At 41.5% G+C, this 21850-nt stretch overlaps 3 protein-coding genes across 3 annotated transcripts; 2 read left to right on the plus strand and 1 right to left on the minus strand.

The window, feature by feature from the left end:
• Positions 1 to 18: 18 nt before the first annotated feature.
• LOC136347941 (cytochrome P450 6a2-like) lies at positions 19 to 2682 on the plus strand. Its single transcript, XM_066298371.1, has 9 exons — positions 19 to 257; positions 318 to 742; positions 967 to 1159; positions 1217 to 1344; positions 1397 to 1531; positions 1584 to 1817; positions 1876 to 2127; positions 2181 to 2376; positions 2425 to 2682. Exons 2-8 carry the CDS (start codon positions 319 to 321, stop codon positions 2357 to 2359), a joined length of 1545 nt encoding a protein of 514 aa, XP_066154468.1. The 5' UTR covers positions 19 to 257; position 318; the 3' UTR covers positions 2360 to 2376; positions 2425 to 2682.
• Positions 2683 to 11905: 9223 nt separating this feature from the next.
• Positions 11906 to 14599, minus strand: LOC136347935 (UDP-glycosyltransferase UGT5-like). The gene is made up of 7 exons (XM_066298361.1): positions 13698 to 14599; positions 13257 to 13529; positions 13064 to 13207; positions 12803 to 13014; positions 12531 to 12753; positions 12260 to 12476; positions 11906 to 12205 (listed from the first exon to the last, which is right to left on the minus strand). Exons 1-7 carry the CDS (start codon positions 14011 to 14013, stop codon positions 11929 to 11931), a joined length of 1662 nt encoding a protein of 553 aa, XP_066154458.1. The 5' UTR covers positions 14014 to 14599; the 3' UTR covers positions 11906 to 11928.
• Positions 14600 to 16443: 1844 nt separating this feature from the next.
• Positions 16444 to 18863, plus strand: LOC136347940 (UDP-glycosyltransferase UGT5-like). Its single transcript, XM_066298370.1, has 7 exons — positions 16444 to 17044; positions 17093 to 17351; positions 17402 to 17558; positions 17701 to 17902; positions 17964 to 18186; positions 18244 to 18460; positions 18516 to 18863. The coding sequence occupies exons 1-7, from the start codon at positions 16832 to 16834 to the stop codon at positions 18790 to 18792; spliced, it is 1548 nt and encodes a 515-aa protein (XP_066154467.1). The 5' UTR covers positions 16444 to 16831; the 3' UTR covers positions 18793 to 18863.
• Positions 18864 to 21850: the final 2987 nt, after the last annotated feature.

Here is a 21850-nt window from a genome sequence, read left to right on the forward strand (position 1 = left end):
CCTGAAGTACTCTAAGGTTTACACAATTTACACGAGTTGTGAATAGTTGTTTGTTCTTCAGAAACGCACTACTGAAATTCTCAAGGCGAATCTTTGTATACGGAACACGAGTAGATTTCTCAACGAGCCGTCCCTGTCCCGCAATTAGCCGCAATTCCGTTCTGAACTGCTATATAATTAGGAAATCAAAAGTCGTCCTCACATTATTGGTCTTCGGCAAATAATTAACTTTGCTCACTCAGTACACGAGTCAACAGGTATGTCATCTACCACCTTAAATATCCTTTCTCAATCTAAGTCAACTTCTCGGTGAATAGAATGTCCGCTCTAACCGCACTTCTGCTTTTTGGAATTGCAATCTCCCTGCTCTATTTGTGGGCAAAATGGGCCCAAACCTATTGGACTAGACGAGGAGTTCCTCAGTTTAAACCCAACATCATTTTCGGCACCCTTGGCCCGTTGATAAGGGGCGAAAAGGCCTTTAAGGACGTGTTTTACAATCTCTACCTGGACGCAAATTCCAAAGGTTACAAGTACCTGGGACTCTACGCTGGAACCAAACCGAATTTTATGCCAGTTGACCTGAAACTGATTAAGAGAATGCTGACCAAGGATTTCGACAGTTTTGGATCTCACGGAACGTTTCATCACCACAGCATGAAGCTATCCACCCATTTGTTCAGCATGGAGGGGCAGGACTGGAAGAACAGGAGGATTAAGCTTACACCTGTGTTTACATCTAGTAGGTATTTTTATGGCATCCGTGTGCAGGTTAGTGCAGATTTTCAGCATCGCCTTTAGGTAGCAAATGGTGTGTTTGTTGCTGGAACATCCAGGAATATTTCTCTTGAAACGTTAATTGTGCCTAGGTCCCGATAAAGGCAGGAATTTGTTGCATTCCACCGTGGGATTCTAGCTTAGGAAGCCTTGACAATTTCTTCTCATCAAAAATTTATGTATTTTAAGGTAAAATGAAGATGATGTTCGAGACTGTTGTTGCTACAGCTGCTGAGCTGACTAACGTTGTAGCTGACAAGGCGACAGCGAACGAACCATTCAACATAAAAGAGACCTTATCTCGGTTCACTACAGACGTAATTGCCAGTGTGGCGTTTGGTCTGGAAACAAGCAGTCTGAAGAATTCTGACGACTTGTTTAGGTAAGAGTCGCTCTGCTCGTAATTATTGAGGATATACATCGCATCTCTTTGTTACAGGCGAATTGGGAAACAAGCACTAAAGCCTTCCAGATTGAACATATTCATGAAGCATTTCGTGCCTGATTCAATTTTAGTTGCTCTCAATGTTCAGATGTTCTCTCGTGAGGTTATTAATTACTTTTCTGGTAAATAATAATAATATGCCACATGAAAAAAAAATCAAAAATCCCTTTCCAGAGATCGTCCAAAACGTTATAAATCACAGAGAAAAAAATAACGTCGAGAGGAAAGATTTCATGCAGTTGATGCTTCAGCTGAAGAAGCTGGGAACTCTGAATTCGATTAACGATGACGAAAGTGTTGCGGCGGAAAGTATGAGATCATAAAGGTCACTTCTAAAATCACAGCAAAATATCCCTTTCAGAGCAGAAATTTTTCGTCACAGACCAAGAAATCCTGAATGAAAGTTTCCTCTTTTTCTTGGCAGGATTTGAGACCTCCTCAAGTACCATGACTTTCACTTTCCTTGAACTCGCCCAGAATTCTCAAGTGCAACAAACTCTACGCAGTGAAATATTGGAAGTTCTGCACAAACACGATGGGAAATTAACTTTTGAGTCTCTCGGTGAAATGACATACTTGGATAAGGTCGTTAAAGGTGTTAAATTGCTCAATGGAGACAAGCAAAAGCTCATTAGTTGCATTTGTTTGAACAGAAACTCTTAGGAAGTATCCAGTCCTTCCAGTCCTCCCTAGGAGATGTACCAAATCCTACAAAATCCCAGATACTGATATTATCATAGAAAAAGGTACAATGGTCCACATTCCAGTAATAGGCATCCAGTGGGACCCCAATTATTATCCCAATCCGGAGGAATACAACCCCGAAAACTTTTCTCCGGAAAAAATAGCAAGCAGGCCGGATTTCACTTGGATGCCCTTTGGGGAGGGCCCTAGGCAATGTATAGGTAAGTGCTGATCTTATACGAGTTTCCCCATTATTATCGCGAAACAAATTTAGGAATGAGATTCGGGCTGATGCAGGCAAAAATCGGAATTGTAGCACTGCTGAGCAAGTTCAAGTTCACGTTGCATCCTTCGGTGAAACCGCCCTTTGAGGCGGATCAAGGGCTCAGGCTATACGCTTTAAAGAAAGATATTATTGTTTATGCTGCGGCAGTCGAAAAAGAAATTATCTAGATATACAGAACTTAATAGTGAGGACACCCGTGCTTCTATTATGTTTTCTCACCCATACTTTTCAGGATATTAACAGGTGACTTCAAAGGAAATCTCAGGTTTCAAAGGGCTCGAGTTCCCTTAAGTAAAAAGATTCTTTTTACACCGATTTTTAAATGAGTTTTTGCAGACTCCCAGGATAGGTGACACCATCGTCATTGTAGTTTGCTTTTCCCCGGTAAGATTCGCTCTAACAAATCTCAGATAATTGATATTTTCCTGGATATGTTGCAACAATATTTGTAGCATATATTTTAAATTAGAATATAATCTTGTTATAAAAATGTTTAGTTTTGATGGCTGTATGTATTTTCTTGGGGTAGGAGGTTTTACCCGGGATTAGCCATCGTATTGAATAATATCTCTGTAGTGGTTAAAGAAAGTAGGGGCTTCGCAAGCCAAAACATACTCGAAGGACAAGTAAAATAAAAAAATTATTGCTTGTGGAAAAGGCCCAATGTCGGAGTAATCTTGGGCGTGGGTGAAGGTACCACCCTGACATATCTGGTAAAAGATCAGCCCCTCAATTGGTACTTGGCGACCCTGCGGGACTCTTAACTTCCACGGTTCTATACAGTCTGGGACAACGTCGGTCGATATTCCGTAAAAATAATTACGCTTGGGAAAATCGAAGAATCAAGACATGGAAAAAATCATGAGGCACCCAGGGAACAATGCGCTGAATTGAGAATCAGCAGCGGAAAAATAATGAAATATTCAAAAATTGAAAATTCCTAACATTCATGTCTATATAGAGGATCTATGTTCTGAGTTAAAATATTCTTTTTGCGCAAAAGGATGACGATTTAGAGGGGGAAATTCCTGGAAGCGGCCAAAGAATAGCGTGTGGTATCCATAATCAGAGGCAAAATATTCAATAAGCAGTGTAAGGAATTATTTAAAAATGCAGACGTTTTTAACCTCCGTCGCTCCGCGGAGTTTTGAATAATTTCTTTAAATTAGGTTAATCATTAGGAAATCAGGATAGGGAAAATTGAAGAAGCGACCAAAGGGGAGTGCGCTTCATCCGCATTCCAGTAATAAGCAGAGCCACTTAAAAAGTGGCAAAGTGCTCACCTCCATCTCTCCACCGGAGCTTACCTTTTTGCTTGCAAAGATCAATTTCGGAAAATATCTGAGAATTTGCAAACGAACCATCCTTGAAGTGGTCACGGAGCGGAACACCAAGATGAATCGCAAATTAGTTGGAAGTTGAGCCGAAAACTTCCAACCTTCATCGCTTTATAGGACGTCGCATTCTCGTCCAGCCTTTAACGAAAATTATCATGTTTTCTCGAATTTGAAGAGGTTTACTCTAGTAATGAATCCCACTCTGTGACCAATAAATAATCCTTTCAATTTGGTAGAAGCGGGATGCTACTGTGAATAATGAGAGTAGCAATCAATTATCATTAAATTATGACTATCTTCGAAGATTTATGTTGCGAAACGGCTATTAAACCTAACGGGGAAATTGGAAAGCGGAACCATGCCACTTTGTGCTCAAAACAACTTGAGGGGTATGCATAAAATATTAGATTTTCTTCGGCATTTATTGGCACATATTCTCGTCATATCGTAACGTTTAATGTCATTTGAAGGAGCGTTCTCACTGGGACCTCGTTCCTAAACATTTGTTGATAAAATTGAATTACTCTCCGGTATTATCTCTTTTTCTTAAAAGTGTACCAATTTAACGGACATTAAAACTTTCCTGTTAAAAACATAAATTGGAAAGCAGCTTGGAAGTTTTGTAATTAAAATCGAAGCTCGGAAAGTTACAGGTCATTATTTAATAGGCGAGTGTCATTTTACGTACTTCCGCACTCTCATAACTTGTTTACGTAGAATATAATTCTGAGACCTCACACCTTCAAATGCAAATTTCCGAAATTACTTTTTCTAACGAATCCAAAATAAGTTCCAGGTCTCCAATTAGCGAGTGAAGCTTAACATTTTCCTGCTAGGAATTTAATTGCAAAAGTTTTCGCATATTCTCCAATTTATTTTAAAGTTAAAACTTTCACATAGCTGACCGTAGGTTAAATTAGAAAACTTTTTCCATAAAAGTGTCAATCGATTTTTAAAAATTGGCAGCGCAATTAGTAATTTGTGTCTACCTGAAACTCGGGGGGAATTAAGAGATTTTCGCAAGATCAGTACGTTGTTAAACGAATAAAATCCCAATTCCCAATACCACAAAAAATCCCATTTCATATTTGCTTTGTGGCTTCACTTTATACCTGAATTATTCCCGAAGATAACAAAAGCAATTTCGTGGGGACGGCCATATCCGAATGCTGATATATAGACAAGTACGAATGTAGGTACATAGAATCATATTTCCTTCGTTTTGTGCCAAATTACGGAGAAACTGAATTCCGGTTTGGAATGGAATATGTATACATATAACTCATAGATCGGAAATATGAGCTCTGCAGGTTCTGGCAATGGTTTTGATATTTTGATGCAAATATCGCTGCATTTAAAATTTCGAAACTCATCAACTTCATCGCCCCACGGCAGACCCCATAAATCCAAGCGAAGTTGCATTGTGTTTCTCTTTAGGAATTGATCTTATAAGCTCGAAAAAGAAACCTTTATCAATCCCAGTAATCGCCCCACTTATCCTCATGGCCAATCCTGACATTTAAGAATTTGAGACGTATTATAGAAATTACATTTCGCTAATAGTTGGGAAAGCGAGAGAAATTTTCGAGATGATATGCAATGAGCCGTTAAATGACAACCCCAGATTCAATCGGGCGTGCTGTCGACGTTATGAAAATTGAATTCCATTAAACCTATTGCCGTTTGCTGCTGTATTGAATTCTGTCCTTTCCATCCCTGAATTTACATGTTCTTGGATTATTAAAACTGTATCTGTTGAATGGTAAATTGTTTCATCATGTGGCAGTATAGAGTTAAGTGTCATCCACATCTCGACGTGCTTTGTCAGAATTCAATGGGCCGATATTAGCTGGAACGTGTTCCCATCGAAGTCCATGTTTTTTTTTAATCAAATACTCTAGCACTAGTTGCAGCTAATATTGGATAAATATTTGTTAAATTTGATTATTATTGGAATGTTTTAACCGGAAAATTACCAAAATGGCATCGGTTTTTAGAGTATTGTGGGTGAAATTTTTTAAATAAATCTCTTTGCTGCTGCCGGTGCTTGATTACATTTTTTTTTGCTACTTTATGAAGCCGTTTTGTCTACATTCTCCGATTTTTGCGGAAATAAATACTTTATTAAAAATACACTAAAATCGCTGGACTATATGGAGCGATGAAGGCCAGGAGTTTTCAAATTTTTTTCATTTTTCCGTAATTGTTGTTTTGATGCAAATTTTCGATCATCCATTGTTGTCATTGGTCAAGTCAATAATTTTTCCTTCCGATGTGCCCTCATTTTTGTCGAAATACATTGTTTTTATCCCAAACAATGCGTAATGCTGGTCTCTATTACGCAATGACACACAGGAGTGTTTGAATTTTTCAGCGCAACACTGGACTTCTGGTCAGTTGTTCTGTTACTGGCAATCGATGCAAAAAGCTTTTCTTTGATCACTTCCGCAGCGACTTTCTACTGTATTTCTCGAGCATATCGGGAATTGCAACTTAGGGGGCTTAAGAAATATCACGATTTTTTCTTAAAGGCGTGAAAAATCACTTTTGAATTCAACGTATCGGTAAATGTAATAGCGCAGCATTTAAGGCAAACAACAAACTCTCCTGGGCTCAGTGTTTCTGCCCGATGAAAACCAATTTACTGGCGAACTAGCCCTAGGACTTGCTCTCTATTGCTCCACGCTACAGTTGCTAACTTAACAGAACTGCTGCACATTCATAATAGCTCCAATTTCTATTAAAGCACACGACTAGGAACGATAAATTCTGCTTGTTTACACTGAGGGGATATGCATATGCCACCCCCTTTTCAATATGTTTGTATCTATTTCATTGAACCTGTAACGATTACGAGGTTGATTCTCGTACGGTTATTGGTGCTTTTAGGGGTATTACATTGACTTAGCCAGTGTGTCCATTGCGGAAAGTCTTGAGAGCGAAACGGAAAATTTCCGAGTTAATGAATGTTTCTTTATCCCAAGTCCAAAAGGCAATATGTTGCTCCAATCCCCCCACGATTTCGGTTAAAACTGACATTCGAATTTGCCTCGATTGAATTGCTTTAATTAACCGGTGTTATTATAGGCTAAACGGATTTAGCCCTGTTATTTTAAACTCGTTAGCAAAAACCTCGTGTGCGCTAGACCTCGTCCTTTAATTTCCTAAACAAATCGGCTCTTATTTTCACAAAATGTGACAAAAACGACTTGGAAACTTGCTAATTGAGTGCCACCATGTTTGATAATTAGGTTAATTAATAATTTGCACCGAAATGTAACACAAATGCAAGTGCAAGTAAGTCAATTACAGCGAATGCAGCTTTTCTGGAGAGCAGACATGATAATTAATAAAACGAGGCAACGTTGTCAAGCCTGAATAAGTGTTGACTTTGCTTAATTGATGACGTAAAAATCTGCCTAGAAATCAAATTATACGAAATCGCGGGATTTGCATTCTAAATCACCACACTTTTCCAGGCTTAGACACCAGAACTGAATTATTTCACACAGTTGAATGTAACAAGACGTCCGTAAATTCTAGCAGTCAGCTCTAACTTTAATCCGACTAAACCGTTGCCACGACTAAGTGTCGCTAGCAGTATTGTGCTCTGCTAATATATCGCCTTACTATTTATAAGGCCCTCATAACTCTTTTGCAGATATGCCACTTGTTCAACAGTTTCTTTGGGGACGCCACTTCCGAATTATGACATAAATTTCAAGCCCTTTGTAATTTTCAATCTGCCCTCTTTTGTGAGCACACACACACACACACCCAAGTGCGTTAATTCAGTTTTGTCACACTGATCAAGCGAGTGTTGCGGGAGCGGAATTTTGAGACCTCAAATTGACGGAAAGTTCCTGAAAGTTTCGATTTGATTTCTTTGGGTTCCAGGAACATCGTCGAAAACTTGGTCAGTTTACGTGACAAATAGAATCTGGATAAGCAAACATATATTTGCGACAAAAGGCTGCTTTGAAATTGCCAATTTTCCACCTATTTCAATGGCACGAAGGCTCGATTATCTAGCAAGGTTCACGCCGTCAAAAAGGACTTAAAAGCATGTTAAATTTTGACTTCAGTTTTCAATATCCCTGCGGTGGCTTTGATATTTTACAATGTGATATTTATTACGTTATTTATGCTGTCAGGACGAGATGAATAAAAGTTTCAAGCCATAAAAGCGATACGACTCGAAAAGCTTTTAGCACATTGGATTTAATGGATTTGCCGCGTTGCGTTTAGCTATGTGGGAACTATCTTTCATCTTTAAAAGTCGATCATAATAGAAAAAAGCTTTATTTGCATTGCTGATGACGTTTAAATATCTCTCTTTTCAGCTTAAAACGGAATTCATTTGAGATACTTACAAGGAGATAAGCAGCGTTGTCCCGAACTGCAATATAAAGACATCAGATTCTATTTGATTTTTACATAAATTTAAAGCTGGCTCGAACCGACAGTGATCGCCTGAAATGTGTGGATGCTCCATCTGGATGGAGACCTGAGGCTTGGGATCAAGCTTCGCGAAACTCAACGATCGTCTGCGCGGTTATGAGTCTAAGCCAGCTCGTGATGCCGCCAAATCGAACTTAATTTGTTTTAACTTACAAACAAAGCAACAATTAAGTTGATTTGTGGGTAAAACAGGCACCGATGCGTGTCGTTTTCTCAGCGAAAGCTTCAAGTGATTCAGACGATTTTTCTCTACCAATGAGGGGGGGGGGGGGGGCAGAAACGCCTGGAGCAGAGCTCATGCACCTGCCGAAGAGTGAATTGAAATAATAGATTTTTGACATTTGCAGATGGACGAATTCGGTAGGCCGATCTCTCGGTATACCAAGGATCAAACGTGTGCGTTCTTGACCAGGCAAGTTTTAGTAGGATCATTTGTATCGGAGCACGGGCTTTGGAACGCGAATGAAATTTCACAAACTCATAAAGAATGCAATAAAACCAACAAGTTTTTAAACGTAAATGGGATGATTTAGAGCGGGGGTGTAATGATCGCTTATGTGGTGCTTTACGAGCGTCGAAAATTTAGAGAAAGCAGAATTGATTTCGAAGCATTGCCCGGTGGGACTTTGAGTCAAAGGTCACGGACGGGATTAAAATCGAACTAAATGTGATCGTTCGCAGCTTCGATGTGAAAGCGTCCTGGGATTCGTTTTCTGGTGCGTGAAGTACCCGTGAATGGTTTCCCAGGGCCGGAGATTTAAAGTCTGTCACCTTAATTTCGAGACAGTTCTAGGCGGAAATAAGGGGGGGTTGCGTGAGAAGCTGAAAACTCACTTAAAATTAAGTCAAATCTAAAAATCTGCAGCTGACAAATGGAAACTAGCAGAGTGGTGATTTGTAAAAAAACTTTGAGTGATTGCGATTCCTTATGTGGAAATTCTAGGCCGGAAGGGCCGGAGTTGATGATAGGAGAGCTTCCAAATTTGTTCATTGATGGGCGAGCAAATGCTCCGGGCATATCTTCGTAGATTATGGCTATGCACGTACTAAACATCTCTAATTACAATAATCCCAAATGCACGTCTCTAAACTAAATAAGCATGCTCCTGACAAATCTCACGTAGTATATCCATTTAGGCTCCACTCCAATCGAAGGAGATTGTCGTATAATAGTTTCAAATTAGTATGATTATCAGCACTTTGGGACTTTGGAAACTGTATCCAAGTTACATTCCCGGTATAACTATTCGAAGTGAATACACAGATACGGAGCATCGAAGGAATCAGGTTTTAGTTCAATTGGGTTCGCGACTTTATAGTTAATTCCCCTCAAGTTTGAACTAAATGTAATCAGAGCTCTGGCACTTATTCATCTTTGGCTGTTTTGGAGATCTATAGTTAAAATTCCTCCCCTCAGAAGTATGTTCTTTGAATTCCGAATTGAACTGTGGTTATCAAACCCCGTACAGAGTTTCGAGGTAAGTGCTTAACTCGTCTAACCGCGGGAACAGAATGGAATCTTACACAATAGTTTCAGCTCTAATTAGTATAATTGTCACTTTAGAATTTCTAGCACATTGTAATAATCACTTTCTGGCAGTAGTTTAGGGAAAATGGAAATTAGCAGGATGGAGGGCAATGAAGCGTCGAATGACTGAATCAAAATTAATTGGGTACGTTGTCGTCTCGGTCATGAAAATTAAATTTTATTACCCCCACTAATGTGACTGTTCTATCTGGATTTGTTATAACACCGTGCAATTTAAACGCTAATTATGGTACGTAGCTGGGTAATGACAATGCTGCCAGGAGATTTAAGTCGCTAATGGGAACATTCCGAAAACAGCGATAAGGTTATTTCAAAGCAACACTTTTTGGGTAACGGTTACGGTAATTATTACCTTGAATCGCTACCGTGCAGTCGCGGCGACTTGGCGGTAATATCGACCCCTTCGAATGTCTCGGGAAGGGGGGGGGGGAGGATTTTTGCCGGTCCTGGATAATTGTGAAAGGTCTGAATGGTTTAACCGCTAATTCATTCATGGCGACCTTCGAGGCTCTTGACACAAATTGACCGTGCAAAAACTTGCTCTCGACGACTGTCAGTTAAGCCTTCGGAAATGGGACTCAATTATAAGTTGAACTTTCTTGGCATAGTTTCGCCAAATTAGACTGTCAGGCACAGGGAGACCCCGCTTTTTCGATTAATTTAATTCATCCTTGACTGCCGGTTGACTTTTATCCTTAAACTTTGTTGTGGAGTTCGATACGGATTTCTTTTCATCGGCCATATGTTATGGGGCCGTCTACGTTTGCTTCGAACTCGACGGCTATTTTTAGCTAACCAAGTAATCATAAAAATAGAATAAGCTGGATATGCATTTAGCCTAGCATATTGTTCCATCTACTTTGCATAATAACACGACGCAAACGGCAGGAATAACAAAAACGAGGCGCTCGTAAAGGTTTAGCTCCAATAACTCGTTGCCGCCTTGGCTGTTTCCATTGTTATTTATTGCGTTGTTTATGTTGTTGCGAAAAAGATAAGTAATATCTCGGGATATTTTCGCCAAGTACTTGAACCTGGAGTCCTATTTCTCCCCATTATTTCCGGGCAAATACGAGAATTTTGGTCCTCCGTTGCATGGCAAGTGTAAGGATCGTTTACTCGCGTTTTAGAACCTCTGGGAGCTTAATAACGAGCTCTCATTTGAGAATTTAGGTCGAGCACCTATGCATGCTTTTATGACTCCGGAAATTCAAAATGAATTAGATCATTTGCGGTGTAGCTAAAGTGAGCGGGAGCTCAGCGGAGACCTACAAACCCCCTAAAATTCGACCAAATATAAATATTTATGACTCGAAAATGGAAGATCCTAGACGTTTGGTACCTGGGCATGCCAAGCACCTACAAACACTTGTTAGACCCCGAAAAGTTAAACTCGGCCAGATTATTTACGTGGGACTTCCGGGCAAGAGTACCAGGACTTGCACGAAAACCCACGAATCTGCGTAAAATTGAACCACATGCCAAAATTTGTGCCGCGAAAGGACCCCGGAAGCTTGATGTGCGGGTAATATCTCAAGGAGTTCCAATGCAGATTCCATTTTGGCGCCCCAAATGCAGAGGGGGAAAGGCCGGAAACTCCCCCTTGCATAAGTTAAACAAGGACAGGCACATGATCAAATTCAATTAGATATGTCTGAACATTTCCACATGGAGCTAAAACGTCAAGTTTTAGCAACTTTTGCTTGCTGCAAGCTCGGCAAAAATTAAATTACTTACTCAAAACACTAGCGAATCTTAAGCGAAAGAGAGTAAGACACGTATAGAGAAAATAACACTAGCAGTAGAACAGACTCTCATAAGTGACACAAGGACAGACATATGATCTAGATCAATTAAATCACTCTCAAGGCGTTCCAGAGGAGAAACGAAATTGCAGATTTTCATTTCGCCTAACGCGGTCTCATACCGTATTAAACCATCCGCTCTCATCCTGATGAGAGTGATGAGGAGCGGTCAGCTCTAGAGAATGGGTGTTTGAAATCCGGTGATGTTGCCACAAGTTAGTCTCCATGAAAAGTGCAAACTTTCGATTTAAACTTTAAGTTTTAACGTGAAATCCTAGGTGGCGCCAGCAGGTCTCGGGGCAAAGTATGCAACCACACAAATATGTATTTCGATCAGCGTTCCCATCCCAGCTCTGACTGAATTGTTTGGCAAATAATGACAAAATTGCAAATTTTCGTATATAACTACGTTCCGATACGAAATTTAATAAGGCGTTCTCAGGTTCCGACTTAAGTCTACTGATGGCGCGCTAGCAATTTTTCGGAGCTGAAGTATGCAACCAGATATCCGCGCATTTAATTTATCTCCAGGATTCCTTAAGAGAAATTAAACATGAAAAATTTTATTGAGTGTTTAATTATCCCTAGGAAGTCTTTTCTTTTCGCCTTCTCACGCACAAACTCACCGCTTTTGTGCATGTCCTATGGACAACAAAAACGAAAACAAATACTATCAGCAAATAAAACAATATAACGTCCAACAGGAAATACTGATAAAACGGCATGCCTATAGCCGCAGATCTCATGTGCTGTCCTCCTTTATTCCTGGCAATGTGCTCTATCCAGTAAACAGCTGTCTGGATAGGCGGGACTTCCCTATCTCTGAACCTTTCAGAAAGTTTCCTGGCGTTTTGTGTCGTTCTGGAAGAGCGATAATGAGAAACACGCAAACTAATATTACAGTCCTCTTTTAACCGTTTGCTTAAAGCGACATCTAAGGCCTGCGATATTTTTTCCTCAGTGGCCTCTCTGAGGGCCAAAATCACTCCTGCCTCGTGAGATTTAACAGCTTGAGCATTTAAAGTTTGGTCCCCAAATTGCGGCATTACCAACATGGGAACTCCGCAATGCACAGCTTCAGTCGTGCCCAACAGGCCTCCATGGGAGATGAAAAGTTTCGTATTGGGGTGACCTGGGACATAGTTCGTTGAAGAGAAATTTTACGGCGCACTATCGATTAAGATACATAAGATGTCAAATTGTGGGGCCCACTTGGTTAGCATGACATTATCGGGTTTGTCTTTCATCGAGTCGATTTCCCATTTCCACAGTACCCTCTCGGGACGTTTGGAGAGTACCTTCAGGAACGATGTTAATTGGGGTTGTGGGAAGGTGTGCCCTTTCGCTAGAGATCCCAGGCTGAAGTAGATTAGTCCGGAAGTCGACTCGTTTGCCCATTTCTCCAGTTCCTGAAAGCTTCCATTAAAAGATACTTAAGGAAAAATCGGGGAAAAGTGCCTTTGGCAGACGCTTAGGCTTCTTAGAAGCCACGTGAATGCCTCCCACTTCCACTATAGAAGGGGTTAAGGGCCTGGCTCCGTGCAGGGAATAATGAGTGTTCAAAAGCAGAAGACTGGCATTGTATGGATCTGCGGGCTCGTATCCAGTATACTTCAAAGACAATTCTCTTCCTGGCCGTTCCATGAATAATTTATACCACATAATGCCGACTGAAAAAAAATTGGGAATAGAGTGAATAGCTCATTCGGTGCATGGTACCCAGATGCATAAGTGTGTTTTCTGCCCTGTGCAGGAAAGTCATTGGGACTGGATGTGCCATGTAAATTGATGGAATATACGACGGGTTAACCGGAGACCCAAACCAGTCGGCGTGCCAGGTCATCATGGAGCATGAGCTAAGGCCTAAAACATTAATTCCAGATTATCGTTTAATCGAGAATGTGACACTGACCGATGAACGGTGCTTTGTACTTGGTAATTAGCCCATAAAAGCAGTTTGTATTGAAGAATTCCGTTAATATCACATCGAAGTTGTGGTCTTCAAGGAGGAAGCGCTGCAATTCGGCGCTTTGCAGGGAGGAGGGACACGTGATGCTGCCAAAATGGGCAATTAAGTGAGTTTCCGCGTACTTTTGAAGACGATTGCCGGGGAACATGTTTAAATCGAGGAAATTGGTGAGGGGCTGCTTGCTTAGAAGCACATCTCTTCCATTTTTTATGTCACCTGCAAAATTACAGTGATCGAATCACTAGAAGTCCACGTGCAGAGGATCGTTATTACGTCCTCAGCCGAATGAAGTTAAGTGATGGGACGACCTTCGCTATTTGACACTGAACTGATTCGCAGTTGTGCCAAATCTACTTAAGTAAATATTATTGAGTAAAAGTGTACCTTCTGTTTCTACGTGGCTGATTATCGTTATGTTATGCCCACGTTCCCCCAGCTCCTGAAACAGCGGCTTAAACACGTCATAGTGGCTTTTCCCAGGATGTCCGAATATCACTAAAATTTTATAGCACGTGGCGGCCCGCACTAGCACTAGTGACACGAATATTATCGTGGCATTTGTTAGCTTGAACATCATTTCGCACTGGTTTATCTCTATATTGTGGCGCACAATTATACCTTCTATTAATAACATCGACTGTGATTGGGTCTGACCCATAGATAATTTGGCCGGCAGTTCATGCACGTGACTGAAGATCATCGAGTTGATTGCCGGTCAATCCACGATGGAGAAATTATCTTCGGTCTGAGGAGTATCTTTGAAATGTGTCTAGTCATGGCCTTGTTAATACTAATAGGAGGAATTATACATTTGTGAATTTCCTGCTCCTTTGTTCCTTCTGATGGATTTGATCATACTTCTGATTGCAGCCTCGGCGGGCGGGGGACTATCCAAAATGCGGGGAGCCACGCGTGCGCGGGGCAGCTGTGAGAAAAGGCTAAAATGGATCACTGTGCAAACTCGCACTTACTTCGGAAAGAGTTAGAGGGAGGTCGGGGGAGAGGTATCCCTTAATTAGTAATCCTTTGACTGTAGGCTCTCGGCGCTCTCTGTGATTCTGCAATTCTTGCGCAGATTTATAAAGTTGTCTTAAAGTGTTATATTAAAAGAAGTCAAGTTTTTCGTGGCAAAACAACTCTCCCGTGCATGAGTGTCTTCGGGTCTCTGTAGCTCGAAAACCATAAGGGTTTGGATTATAGACACTCGCGTTAGTATGCACGTCCCTTCACTGCAGATTCGTAAAATCCATAAATGTACTGGGGGATGTATTAAGAAAGTTGAGCTTCTGGTGTCGGACCGGCGAGGGCGTCGAGCCGACTTGTTGCACAAGTCCTTTTTGTCCACATTCGGTTTTGACGCTTCGCAGCACGGAAACTATAAGGGCCCGGTATACGGACGCCCACGCCAGAAGTCACCTCCTTACTGCACCTCACAACATCCGTAAATATACTGGGAGACCCGCTAAGAAAGACGAGTTCCTGGTGTAGGAACGGCGAGGCCGATTTTTGTGCAAATCCTTTCTGTCCATGTCAGTTTTCCAGGCTCCGTAACTCGGAAACGGGAAGAGACAAGGGGAGGGACAGTTACGTCAAAGCTCACCTACCTTGCTCACCGATTTGTAACGTCGGCGGATATACAGGATGCGGCATTAAAAGGTGAAATTATCAGGGTGCCGTCGGGTTAAACGGCGAGCTGAAGAACTTGACTAACATGTACTAATGATTTTGCTGGTAAAATTGACAGCACGTTAATAATCTGGCCGTCGCGTGCGTTTTCCTATTTAGGACATTTTCCTCCGTCGATCCGGTAGTCGAACGGTCGTATCACTCAAAAGCAAAATTCGTAATGGGTTAACTTGTTGTTGAGTCCATTAAACTTAGAACATAAATACTTGTCTGCATGCACAAATCAACTAATTCAGACCGCAATTTTCAGTTATAGAAACTAACAATGACTCTTGTCACTAGCAGGGCAGCGCGGTTGTCTGGAACTTCTCTCTATCGTGCAAAATCGCATGGCTGGGAAGCCCTAAATAATTTAATAAAACTGATAATTTATTACGTTCCCAAATGGCGGACATCCTTTCAATCGAAAGACAGAGCTAGTCCTTCGTCATATTTTATATTGCGCGGTACGTCAATTTTGCTTTCAAGACCGTGAGTTATTGATGGCGACACATATTAAGCTCGGCCCGTTTTGCGCCGATTATTTTTCATCATTTCATTTAGAGAATAATCTGTATCTTTACACAGCAAGTCTAAAGGCAACATACCGAAAAAATAACAAGGTCTGTTATATACCGCGCTGACTTCTGCCCATTTCGAATGATAAATCTCGCTTGACAAAAGCAATTGGATGAGGGCAGCTGATAGCACTAAACTGGACCATACAAACCGCTTTGTTAACACTAACATATGAGGCAACAAGTCATAAATAACCCACTATGAAAAAATATATTTTGTTGGTTATAATATATTAAATCGAGGGTTTGAAAAATGATTGCCATTTTTTCCCTTGGAAGGAAATTGCGGGAGGCGCGAGCGGGAGGGGTCTAGGGAGTTTCCTCTCGCTTCTAGCGGTCTTAATAAGAAACGTTCATGTGCCAATAACCGATTTATCGTATCTTCCGATAGTCCAGTTTTCTGCCCAATACCAACGTTTGCTTTTACATGGGGACATTCCTCGTGCTTCGGGCACTTAACTTTACTTCCAAATTTGGGGCTTATCAGGTGACTGTTTCAGTCGGACTGCGATGGCCCAAACATGACTTTCCGAAGCCACTGATGCAATTAAGGCCAGTTTAGACAATTAATTAGGGCTTTTGCTACCCGTTTGATGACCTCTTGACATTGCTTAGTAATGGCGGAGAGCCTTCGAAAGACAGCTCTAAGGTTTTCGTTTCAGACGCTGTATTTTCCTATCCACTCGACTGGTAAATAAACAACCTTGAGGTCCCTTATCATGATGACGCCCTTAGTACCTCAGATTGCAGTTTGAATTCCGGCAACTTCAATGCCAATTAGGCAGAATGTGCTTAAATGCGTATCCTTGCGGGCGTGTGTGGATGTACGGAGATCGCGTCGATGTCAAGATATCATGCCTTTTTCATCCTTCAATCAGCCTTTCTGGCTATATCCATCCTGGTTGGGGTTTGAGTGTCGCAATTCGTCGAAATCATTATTGCTTAAAAATTCATTGACGTTGAATAACGTAACACGTGTACACAATAAACAGTCCGTTACACTCCTCAGCAACTAAATCATCATCACTATCATGTTTAACATTCCTTTAAACGCTAATGATTTAGAAAGCATCCATTTTGATAAGATAATAACAATAACGATCTTTTCCCTTCTTAAACCACTTCCTGACCAATTTCTTCTTAGTATTGTGGCAGCGATTGTCTGAAGCTTACGCAGTGCTTGCAAGACGGTCCGAAATACAAGTAGATGAACAAGAACTTTCTTAAAGCTTCAACGTATCAAAGTAACGTGAAACGTAGTCGAGCAGCAGCAACATGGGGCCAAGAGGCGGTCAGGCGGTGTTAGCTCTGCTGTGGCTGTTGGCTCACATTGAACCCAGACAGTGCCTTAATGTCTTGGTAATAATGGGCCACCCGGGCAAAAGCCATTTCGACGCTTTTGCAGCCCTGTTCAACGAGCTCGCAGACCAAGGCCATAATTTGACGATATTGAGTCATGTGAAACCTAGGAATTCTAGAAATATTAGGGTGAGTCGTGGTGTTAATCTGTTACAACCCCTAAAAGTTGCTTTCCAGAGTGTCCCGTTGAGGGAGAGTCAGCCGATGTTGCATGCAATCGATCTCACCAAAGTAGGCGATAGAGGGGTGGCCTTCCCTTACAAACAACTAAAGCTCTTAAGACAGTTCGCTTTTGATAATTGTCCCGTGGACCTGCAAAGGCCGCAGTTGAGGGCATTCCTGGAAGAAAAAAACCACTATGACGTAATTCTTGGGGAAATGTTTAATACTCTCTGCTACGATGGGATGATTAGGAAGTTTGAGGCTCCATTTATCGGTAAAGGGTTCACGTAAATTCTGCAGTTTAAAGAAATAATCGACTTGTAGGTTTGTCTTCCTGCTCGTTGTTGCCATGGCAGTATGGCTGGTATGGAATTCCGTACAATCCTGCGTATCTCCAGACCCTGTTGGGAGGCTTCAGAGCTCCCATGTCGTTTATGGATAGGGTTAGTAATGCTTTAACGCACTATGTTACCGTTTTCTGGTAAGTAATTTAAGGCGCACAAATAAGTTCTAGAGACTTGACTAGACGTCTCTGATTTCTCAGCTCCGAGTGTACTTTTCATTCTCTCAAAAACCACTAGAGGTCTTTTTGAAAAATTAGCCCGTTTTACTGGCACTTTTAGGTACTATCTGACAATGGATGGAGCTGCAAAGGACTACTCAAGATATTATCTCGGTCTTGAACCTGCGGATCCTAGAAATGTCAGCTTAGTCTTGGTGAACAGCCATTACGTCATTGACGGGATTATGCCCCTGCCTCCCAACGTAATCGAGGTCGGAGGTTTACATCTCGGGAAAAACAGAAAGCCACAACCTTTACCCATGGTGAAAAATAACGTCAATTACGTAATAATTCAGATACCCTAACAAGTTCCCCGCCTTTCAGGATATAGAGGACTGGATAAATAATTCAGATGCAGGAGTAATCTATTTCAGCCTTGGATCCATGATCAAAAGCGACACGTTTCCTGAGGAGCAGCTAAGGGCGTTTATAAGGGCGTTTGCCAAACTGCCTCAAAGGGTTTTGTGGAAATGGGAAAACGACACCATGCTCGACAAGCCGGACAATGTAATGATTAGGAAATGGATGCCGCAGTTCGATATTCTGTGTTAGTTTACATTGAGGATATCCATGCGAACATGAGAATTAAAATAATTCACATTAGGCCACTCAAATGTGAAACTTTTCATATCTCACGGGGGCTCATTAGGAACCATGGAAGCAGTGCACTGTGGGGTGCCCATTGTTGCAATGCCGCAGTTCGGGGACCAGCTTCACAATTCCCACGCAATTCAGAACAGCAAAGCGGGGCTGGTCCTCCACTTGCAGAGCGCAACCGAGGAGGCCATCACCGAGACTCTTCAGAGAGCATTGAGTGTTGAGTGAGCTCTTTTCAGAAGATTTCAATGAGCGTTTAGCTACTTTGGAGTGATCTAGGTCAAGGAATGAAGCAAAACTTGTCTCGAAGAAGTTCACAAGCCGCCCGCTACATCCCTTGGACACAGCGATATTCTGGATCGAACATATCGCCAAATTTAAGGGCGCTGAGCATATGAGGTCTCCAGGGATAGATTTGCCTTTTTACCAATATTACTTGCTCGATGTTTTGGCTTTTATTGCCCTTGTTGCTGTGGCGCTTATTTTTGTCATATACAAAGTTGCAAAGGGCGTGTTATGTAGGCCAAACCAGGCAGTGAAGTATAAACCTTTGTAAGTTAGGAATGAAACTTCGTTCCTCGATTAAACCGCTCTCGCTGAGTAAGACGAAATAAAACTTCCTCTTCATTTGACTTTGATTTCGACAAATCCAAACACAATAGAACAAAAGAGGTCCTGAGCAGTTCAATCACGTTTTACAGCACATTTTCGGGGCTGGAGATTCCGAGTTTCGGAAACTAGTTGTTAAGTGCTTCGGCCGGCCGGAGGCGTCCTGGATTTAGTTTTATTTAGAACCTCTGTCGATATTTGTGGCCCGCAGTTAATGAAGTTAAGGACGAACAAAGTACTTTTCCCTGTTTTCTGTGTTTCCTGACAGGACGCTGTCGGAAACCCTTAATTTAATCACCTCACTGACTCAACGAACTTGTGTTACTCCAGTTGATTTGATTCGAGTAATTGGTACATCTACAACTGGAAATTGGTCCAAAACAAAGCTATGAGGAATCTGAGGCAAGGAAATGCGGGAGTCTGGACCAACCAGATTTCAGAAAAAACCCAAATAAAATCCAGCAATTCCAGATAGCGCCACTAAATAATAAAACACACAAAGAGGCTTAGAGCTTGAATAATAGGTTTTCCATTCTCTATTAAAGGAATTTTCGAAACGGCACCGTGTCGGCTATTCTTTCAGGTTTCCCTGACTTGGGGCTCACTGGTAATTATGTTCTTAAATCTTGATTTAGTGGTTTCGTTGCTATGCCGTTATAAATCAAGCGATATTAAAACAACCGCTTGCCGGGATTTTTCCTAAATTTTAGTGGAAAGCCCCGTTTTGTTTCATGTGGAGTTGCGGAACCATAAATTTTTCCCCATAGCGAAGGAAAGGTCTAAATTAAAGCACTAATTTTAAATTGAAATGTGTGGGGAGCGTTTAGGGAGGTTTGTCACGAATTCACCTCTAATGGCCCTAAAAACATCCCGGATTCTTTAGGAATAAACCTTCTGCGGGAACATCGAAAAATGATCCAGAGAAACTAATCGTATTTACGAAATCCCGCATGGAGATTTCTTCGAATAATTCAGCTTGAGACTTCTGGAAAACCGTTGAAGCAAAAATGTCTTCATCGATAGTAGTATCATAAAATGGTTGACGTATTGCTAGAAAAATCCGAATTGAAAGGCCCAGGCTTCAGTTAACTTTAATATCCAGGAAAACTCCATTCCCATTCAGCTCGCGATATCTCGAAAACTATTAAAAATTGCCAAAAATTCTTCTCGTAGATAGTATATCCTAATAATGCCCTAAGATGTGCCGTTTAAAAGTACGAATTGAGGACCAGCAGCTCTGGAAAATGCATTTCCTTACATCAGGCATAGGTATAAAACACCAAGAAGCGGGTTCGCACACGATTTATTGAATTAATAAGTCTTATAGGGCCTTCGGACATATTTCTCAAACGCCTCACTCCATCCAATGGAAAATTTCCTTTTAAGGTTCAGCTCCACACTCAAAGATGCGTTAATGTTTGAGAAGGAACGTGACGAATTTCGGACGTGCTCTCACGTGACCCTCCGAAGAAGGGCATCTTCGTTCGGAGTAGCATTTCTGTGGAAAAGTAAAACTCTCATCAGGTAAAGAAGTTAGGCTAAACCGTCCATTAGAAACATTCACGAAATTGGTCCGCGACCTCATCATCGAGTTGTAAGCGAGCAGATCAGCCTCATCGAGTTCTCCTGGGGGTTTTGGTGCACCAACTGTGTTTCTGCGTGAGCAACTCTATCGACGTCTGAAGTTTTATTTAATAAATTTAAGCTTAAGGTCCACAAAGTCGACCTGGAAATTAGAGATTCGTCCATCCAGCCGCACCTCCGCAGGAAAATATACAGTAAAAGAGGTTTCAACTGTTGCAGCCGCATATTTCTTCAGAGCCCCTACATCTGCAGACAAAAATAATGATAAAATAGGAAAATAAGTGAAGACGAGCATTTTTGCCTAATTTTAGTAGATCTAGATCTAAAACACCTGCAGCCGAAGTAATTTTTTTCTCTGAGTTCATTCTAATAATGATGGAATCTCGAGAGTAGTTTCCAGACTGGAACGTTTCATACATAAGTTGATGAAGGCATCTGGATGTCGAAGCCCGATGAATGGCAGGAGCAATTCCTAGGATCAAATTCATGCAGAATATGAGGCAAATGAGGGTATTACGGAGAGTCCTGTTCTGGCCTTATCGATGGCTTCCGGGCCTCAGCCTTGGAAATATGACACAAGTCCTGCTGTTGATGAATCGTCGAAGGAGTCGCTTACTTTCCGAGCCTGACTCAGATCATAATTGGAAGGATTGTTGTTGAAGTCCCAGGAGAGCCACTCTCGACTATGGCGGCCCTAAGCAATCTTGAAATAAGCAATTAAAAAGTGGCAGTTTCTGGAATAAGCCGGAATTGCAGCACCGCAATGTCTTCATCGATCCAGTATTAAGGCTACCAGTCTGTGCAGCCGTTCATCGAGCGTCCACTATAGATCCAGAATACTACTGGCAGTTGAGATGAATTTGTTTTCCGTAAAAGGAATATTGGGGCATTTTTGAATATGCTGGCGACTGTACCATACTCCATCCAGAATAGGAGCGAGCACGTTCAAATGCAAGCAATCTTCAGGCTTTCTTGCCAAATCCAGAGTCACTGTCTAGTAGCACGACTTCAGTTTTGTCCTTTCCAGGTCTTCATCCCATTTTTCTTCTAAAAGTTTAGCCTAAAATTAAGTATTTCTGGAAACATTTACTGCATCTTTACTGGTGCTCTTGTTATTCGTATAGAGGGAAATGTTTGAGACATAAATTCTTGTTTGAGAAAGAGGGTCAAATCCATTTTAGTAACTACGTGACAGTATTAGGGATGCAATAAGGAAATTCTGGACGCCTCAAATAATAAAGTCTATACCTGAAATCGCAAGGCCCTGAAGGGGGCTTGGCAAAGGGAATACCTCCAAAGGCGTGATACAGTTTGTTAGTGAAACTCAACAATTCATGTCCTTTTATCTGCCGTTTTGGTGGCTCCACCACCAGCTGAGAGGTCTCAAAGGCAATGTGAAACTTAAGCGAGGATTAAATGCT

This window comes from Euwallacea fornicatus, chromosome 30 (assembly GCF_040115645.1).
Source record: "Euwallacea fornicatus isolate EFF26 chromosome 30, ASM4011564v1, whole genome shotgun sequence".
Lineage (NCBI taxonomy): Eukaryota > Metazoa > Arthropoda > Insecta > Coleoptera > Curculionidae > Euwallacea > Euwallacea fornicatus.

Bases quoted from the DNA above. Each gene is read 5' to 3' on its own strand.
- LOC136347941 (XM_066298371.1), top strand. From the start codon at position 319: ATGTCCGCTCTAACCGCACTTCTGCTTTTTGGAATTGCAATCTCCCTG. The intron at 1,160-1,216 runs GTAAGAGTCGCT...TCTTTGTTACAG, and splicing joins AATTCTGACGACTTGTTTAG to GCGAATTGGGAAACAAGCAC. The intron at 2,128-2,180 runs GTAAGTGCTGAT...AAACAAATTTAG, and splicing joins GGGCCCTAGGCAATGTATAG to GAATGAGATTCGGGCTGATG.
- LOC136347935 (XM_066298361.1), bottom strand. From the start codon at position 14,013: ATGATCTTCAGTCACGTGCATGAACTGCCGGCCAAATTATCTATGGGT. The intron at 12,754-12,802 runs GCACTTTTCCCC...GGAAGCTTTCAG, and splicing joins AGCCTAAGCGTCTGCCAAAG to GAACTGGAGAAATGGGCAAA. The intron at 12,206-12,259 runs GTTAAAAGAGGA...TCGCTCTTCCAG, and splicing joins GATGTCGCTTTAAGCAAACG to AACGACACAAAACGCCAGGA.
- LOC136347940 (XM_066298370.1), top strand. From the start codon at position 16,832: ATGGGGCCAAGAGGCGGTCAGGCGGTGTTAGCTCTGCTGTGGCTGTTG. The intron at 17,559-17,700 runs GTAAGTAATTTA...TGGCACTTTTAG, and splicing joins CACTATGTTACCGTTTTCTG to GTACTATCTGACAATGGATG. The intron at 17,903-17,963 runs GTGAAAAATAAC...CCCGCCTTTCAG, and splicing joins AGCCACAACCTTTACCCATG to GATATAGAGGACTGGATAAA.